The sequence below is a fragment of the Bombina bombina genome, chromosome 2 (genome assembly GCF_027579735.1).
Source record: "Bombina bombina isolate aBomBom1 chromosome 2, aBomBom1.pri, whole genome shotgun sequence".
Classification (NCBI taxonomy): domain Eukaryota; kingdom Metazoa; phylum Chordata; class Amphibia; order Anura; family Bombinatoridae; genus Bombina; species Bombina bombina.
The window spans coordinates 521,435,835-521,442,658 of NC_069500.1; the positions used below are offsets into that span (position 1 = coordinate 521,435,835).

The window sequence follows — 6,824 nt, forward strand, 5'->3', positions numbered from 1 at the left end:
TTCTGTGTGGCAGATGGACATAACCCCAAAGCAATTAAAGTAGGATGGACATTTGAAAATACAAAACTGGACTGCTCTCTAATGTGTGCATTATAATTAAAACTGTAACAAGGCATGTAAATATAGTTCAGTACACAATGAATGCAGAATGTGTTCAATCACATATTTTGGAAGATACCCATGAATAACAACATTTTGCATTAAGGTTTAAATATTCTTCAGAGGTAGGATGCTCATTTAGTAGCAGATAATATATTACTCCTTTATTTTTCTTTATCCTAATATTGTACTAATAGAAAAGTGAAATTATCTTTATTTATTTCTTTTTTTTAGAGCTCCCTCCCATAGTACCAGAAGCACAAATATTAAATCCATCCATCAAAGACGTATTTCTGAACAAGTTTATTGACTTCTCATGCAGAACTAATGTTCCAAACACGGCCATAACATGGGAAATAACACCAAATGGAAATTTTAACCAAATCCCGGATAAACCTAAAGCCATCTCACCTAAAGACACAAAATGGATACTGAGCACTGTCCAATTCAGTTTCACAGAGTGGAAGAGTATTGTAAATGTAACATGTAAACTGAAACCTCCCCAGGATGTCATCCCAACATCACTGAGCATCAAAAGCACATACTGTAAGTGTATATGCTTATGCTTTAATACTCAAAATGAAATGCATACGTTTGGTAATCAGTTTTGAATAATTGCTTCATTGGTAATTATGCTTAAACCGTGATAAAAAGGATCAATAAAATCCATCATTCTTGTGACATTCTTTGTCAATAGCATACATGTGATTTGTTTTCACAGTGACAGGAAAAATGAAGTCACCTAGAGTCCATTTATTTATTGCTGCTTCTGAAAATGGGATCTCAGAAAATCAGCTGACTCTGATTTGTTTGGTGAAGAGTTTTTACCCAGCTTATCTATTGGTGACTTGGAATTTAAATGGAACTGAAGTTAAGCAGGAAGCGCCTGGTCCTGAAGAAATCAGTTGTCACCCTCAAAACCAGGATTGCACATTTGTTAGTCAGCTATCTACCACCAAAGTTTCATTACTCAACAGGACGACTTACATGTGCCAAGTAGCCCACATCTCCTTGGACGTCCACATAATGAAAAACATCAGTGCTCCTATTGGTAAACCAATTAGTATTACATTTTTGTAATGATTAGGTATAAAAATACAGATTTTCGTCTTATGATGTAATTATTCTAAATATGTCTACTCTCTTGACAACTTCTTTCTTCTTCCAGATGCATCTTGCATTGAACCCAGCAATACCAAATCAAAAGCCTCTTTTAGAGACCTCTTTCTAAATGAAAACAAATATATATCATGCAAAAAGAATGTGTTAACTGCAGCTTTTAATCTGGTAAAAAAGACAAATATTTCCTTTGATGAAATTATATGTCAGCAGCGCAGCATACAAGTTAGTCTCCAGGAGTGGAAAAACATTTCAAATGTGACATGTGAACTGAAGTCTCAGAAGGATGTTTGTCCCAGTTCTGAAAGTATAAGTAAGTGTCAACAATAAAGATGTTAAATATGTAAATACATTTTTCTCTAAAGTTCATCCTATGTTTTTACTTAATTTTAAACTGTAGAATTCCATGTTGAAATAAAATCATATTTATTGCCACAGTGTCAGAAAAGACAAAACAGCCAATTGTCCATATAATGCCCCCTGCCACACAGGGTGTAACTTCTGACAACAAGTTGACTCTGATTTGTCTGGTGAAAGAATTTTACCCAGAAGACCTATTTGTCATGTGGGAGGAAAATGAAACAACAATCAGTGAGGACATTCCTGATACCAATGAAATTTACTGCAACCATAAGAAAAGGGACTGTTCAGTCATAAGTCACCTGTCTGTCTCCATGACTGATTGGCTGAAAGGAACAAATTACTCTTGTCTGGTGGCCCACATCTCGACAGAAGTCTTCATAAGAGCTAACATACGGAGTAACATAAAAGATTCCTTTGGTAAACATATATTATAATTAAGTTGTAATAACCAATACTCGGCTAGAACATGAACAGTGCGCTAACTGTACCGCAAGAGCAATATCAGCTTTTTTCAGCTTTTTGTGTGCAATGGAAATAATGCATGTATTACGAGTTAAGGTAAACGCATTTGGTCGAGTGCAATCAAATTTAATGCATGTTATCTTAGAGCAATTTTAGAGCTTGTGTAAAGGGTAGGTGAAGAAAAAAAAGTTGCATAAAACACCACAAAAATACATGTAAAAGTACAGTTACACTCATTAAATGTAAACTATTAAAAATATTAATAAAAATTATTTACAATTATACTTACTGTAAATATTTATATTCTATGGATTATTTAGAATATTTTACAGTATGTAATAATAATTTCAAATCATTTTTATTAATATTTTTTAATAGTTTATATTTAACATTTCAATAACACACACTGAAGATATCAATTCTTCATGTGTGCTAACCCAACCGCTCAACTTTTTCGCACACTTTGGGATTTCATTAACGGGCTTTCTATTTTCAACTTGTAATACGAGCACAACATGCCACGCATGATAAACCTCCATCTACGAGAGTGGTAGAGCTTAATAGCTAAATAATGTAGACTAAAATCCATTCTAGGTAATTTGTTTATAAAGACTGCTCTCTTCTTGACCATATGGCCAATGCTTGCTGTTATACAACTTAATTAATTTAATTACATCCAAGGAAGATATGCTTATAAAATGTAATTGTTTTGTATCAAAATATTCATATTCAAATATTTTTAATAGTGGAAGAAATATTTCTTGAATTGTTTGTACTTACTATACTTGATGATGATATAAAATAATGAAAAGGACAAATAATAAATGCATATTATGATTACATATTTCACTCAGGTTTTCACTTAAAGGCACATTAAATATAATATGGAAGCTGTTTGTAGTCTTATACTTATATAAACACTACTACTACTGTGGTTTGGTTTTGTCAACCAAGTACATGCTTTTTCTTTTCACTGTACCCCCAAACAAAAGGACCCTCAATCCTGCCAATGTGCATTTTTGGTCAAACCTTTGCAGTAGAAAAAAAAAGATAGAGTAGCCCTCTTTTTGACTTCAAATGGTTAATTAATTAATTATAATTTAGAAAACATATATATATATATATATATATATATATATATATACAGCAAATATATATATAACATAATTTATGCTTACCTGATAAATTTATTTCTCTTGTAGTGTATCCAGTCCACGGATCATCCATTACTTATGGGATATTAACTCCTCCCCAACAGGAAGTGCAAGAGGATTCACCCAGCAGAGCTGCTATATAGCTCCTCCCCTAACTGCCATTACCAGTCATTCGACCGAAAACATGCAGAGAAAGGAAAACCATAGGGTACAGTGGTGACTGTAGTTTAATGGAAAAATTACCTGCCTTAAAGTGACAGGGCGGGCCGTGGACTGGATACACTACAAGAGAAATAAATTTATCAGGTAAGCATAAATTATGTTTTCTCTTGTTAAGTGTATCCAGTCCACGGATCATCCATTACTTATGGGATACCAATACCAAAGCTAAAGTACACGGATGACGGGAGGGACAGGCAGGCTCTTTATACGGAAGGAACCACTGCCTGAAGAACCTTTCTCCCAAAAACAGCCTCCGAAGAAGCAAAAGTGTCAAATTTGTAAAATTTGGAAAAAGTATGAAGAGAAGACCAAGTTGCAGCCTTGCAAATCTGTTCAACAGAAGCCTCATTCTTAAAGGCCCAAGTGGAAGCCACAGCTCTAGTAGAATGTGCTGTAATTCTTTCAGGAGGCTGCTGTCCAGCAGTCTCATAGGCTAACCGTATTATGCTACGAAGCCAAAAGGAGAGAGAGGTAGCCGAAGCTTTTTGACCTCTCCTCTGACCAGAATAAACGACAAACAGGGAAGACGTTTGTCGAAAATCCTTAGTTGCCTGTAGATAAAATTTCAGGGCACGGACTACATCTAGATTGTGTAGCAGACGTTCCTTTTTCGAAGAAGGATTAGGACACAAAGATGGAACCACAATCTCTTGATTGATATTCCTGTTAGTGACCACCTTAGGTAGGAACCCAGGTTTAGTACGCAGAACTACCTTGTCTGAATGAAAAATCAGATAAGGAGAATCACAATGTAAGGCAGATAACTCAGAGACTTTTCGAGCCGAGGAAATCGCCATTAAAAACAGAACTTTCCAAGATAACAACTTGATATCAATGGAATGAAGGGGTTCAAACGGAACCCCCTGTAAAACATTAAGAACTAAGTTCAAACTCCATGGTGGAGCAACAGTTTTAAACACAGGCTTGATCCTAGCTAAAGCCTGACAAAAAGCTTGAACGTCCGGAACTTCTGACAGACGTTTGTGTAAAAGAATGGACAGAGCTGAAATCTGTCCCTTTAAGGAACTAGCGGATAAACCCTTTTCTAAACCTTCTTGTAGAAAAGACAATATCCTAGGAATCCTAACCTTACTCCATGAGTAACTCTTGGATTCGCACCAATATAAGTATTTGCGCCATATCTTATGGTAAATCTTTCTGGTAACAGGCTTCCTAGCCTGTATTAAGGTATCAATAACTGACTCAGAAAAACCACGTTTTGATAAAATCAAGCGTTCAATTTCCAAGCAGTCAGCTTCAGAGAAATTAGATTTTGATGTTTGAAGGGACCCTGGATCAGAAGGTCCTGTTTCAGAGGTAGCGACCAAGGTGGACAGGATGACATGTCCACTAGATCTGCATACCAAGTCCTGCGTGGCCATGCAGGCGTTATTAGAATCACTGATGCTCTCTCCTGTTTGATTCTGGCAATCAATCGAGGAAGCATCGGGAAGGGTGGAAACACATAAGCCATCCCGAAGGTCCAAGGTGCTGTCAAAGCATCTATCAGAACCGCTCCCGGATCCCTGGATCTGGACCCGTAACGAGGAAGCTTGGCGTTCTGACGAGACGCCATGAGATCTATCTCTGGTTTGCCCCAACGTCGAAGTATTTGGGCAAAGACCTCCGGATGAAGTTCCCACTCCCCCGGATGAAAAGTCTGACGACTTAAGAAATCCGCCTCCCAGTTCTCCACTCCCGGGATGTGGATTGCTGACAGGTGGCAAGAGTGAGACTCTGCCCAGCGAATTATCTTTGATACTTCCATCATTGCTAGGGAGCTTCTTGTCCCTCCCTGATGGTTGATGTAAGCTACAGTCGTGATGTTGTCCGACTGAAACCTGATGAACCCCCGAGTTGTTAACTGGGGCCAAGCCAGAAGGGCATTGAGAACTGCTCTCAATTCCAGAATGTTTATTGGTAGGAGACTCTCCTCCTGATTCCATTGTCCCTGAGCCTTCAGAGAATTCCAGACAGCGCCCCAACCTAGTAGGCTGGCGTCTGTTGTTACAATTGTCCAGTCCGGCCTGCTGAATGGCATCCCCCTGGACAGATGTGGCCGAGAAAGCCACCATAGAAGAGAATTTCTGGTCTCTTGATCCAGATTCAGAGTAGGGGACAAGTCTGAGTAATCCCCATTCCACTGACTTAGCATGCACAATTGCAGCGGTCTGAGATGTAGACGTGCAAAGGGTACTATGTCCATTGCTGCTACCATTAAGCCGATCACCTCCATGCATTGAGCTACTGACGGGTGTTGAATGGAATGAAGGACACGGCATGCATTTTGAAGCTTTGTTAACCTGTCTTCTGTCAGGTAAATCTTCATTTCTACAGAATCTATAAGAGTCCCCAAGAAGGGAACTCTTGTGAGTGGAAAGAGAGAACTCTTGTTTTCGTTCACCTTCCATCCATGCGACCTTAGAAATGCCAGTACTAACTCTGTATGAGACTTGGCAGTTTGAAAGCTTGAAGCTTGTATCAGAATGTCGTCTAGGTACGGAGCTACCGCAATTCCTCGCGGTCTTAGTACCGCCAGAAGAGCACACAGAACCTTTGTGAAGATTCTCGGAGCCGTAGCCAATCCGAATGGAAGAGCTACAAACTGGTAATGCCTGTCTAGAAAGGCAAACCTTAGATACCGGTAATGATCTTTGTGAATCGGTATGTGAAGGTAAGCATCCTTTAAATCCACTGTGGTCATGTACTGACCATTTTGGATCATGGGTAAAATTGTCCGAATAGTTTCCATTTTGAACGATGGAACTCTTAGGAATTTGTTTAGGATCTTTAAATCCAAGATTGGCCTGAAAGTTCCCTCTTTTTTGGGAACCACAAACAGATTTGAGTAAAACCCTTGTCCTTGTTCCGACCGCGGAACCGGATGGATCACTCCCATTAATAAAAGATCTTGTACGCAGCGTAGAAACGCCTCTTTCTTTATTTGGTTTGTTGACAACCTTGACAGATGAAATCTCCCTCTTGGGGGAGAGAATTTGAAGTCTAGAAGGTATCCCTGAGATATGATTTCTAACGCCCAGGGATCCTGGACATCTCTTGCCCAAGCCTGGGCGAAGAGAGAAAGTCTGCCCCCCACTAGATCCGTTCCCGGATCGGGGGCCCTCGATTCATGCTGTCTTAGGGGCAGCAGCAGGTTTCCTGGCCTGCTTGCCCTTGTTCCAGGACTGGTTAGGTCTCCAGCCTTGTCTGTAGCGAGCAACAGCTCCTTCCTGTTTTGGTGCAGAGGAAGTTGATGCTGCTCCTGCTTTGAAATTACGAAAGGAACGAAAATTAGACTGTCTAGCCTTAGGTTTGGCTCTGTCTTGAGGCAGGGCATGGCCTTTACCTCCTGTAATGTCAGCGATAATTTCTTTCAACCCGGGCCTGAATAAGGTCTGCCCTTTG

General features: G+C 39.3%; 1 protein-coding gene and 1 gene segment (V, D, J or C); both read left to right on the forward strand.

Moving 5' to 3' along the window:
• Positions 1-6,824, forward strand: part of LOC128649177 (uncharacterized) — a 139,325-nt gene that overhangs the window by 110,925 nt on the left and 21,576 nt on the right. For both annotated transcript variants that reach the window (XM_053702290.1, XM_053702289.1), the window contains exons 6-9: positions 334-645; positions 821-1,150; positions 1,268-1,531; positions 1,657-1,998. In XM_053702290.1, coding sequence (XP_053558265.1) covers positions 334-645; positions 821-1,150; positions 1,268-1,531; positions 1,657-1,998 — 1,248 coding nt within the window. The remainder of the gene's footprint in view (positions 1-333; positions 646-820; positions 1,151-1,267; positions 1,532-1,656; positions 1,999-6,824) is intronic.
• The window catches only part of LOC128649179 (Ig gamma chain C region-like), a 430,619-nt gene that overhangs the window by 110,275 nt on the left and 313,520 nt on the right, over positions 1-6,824 (forward strand).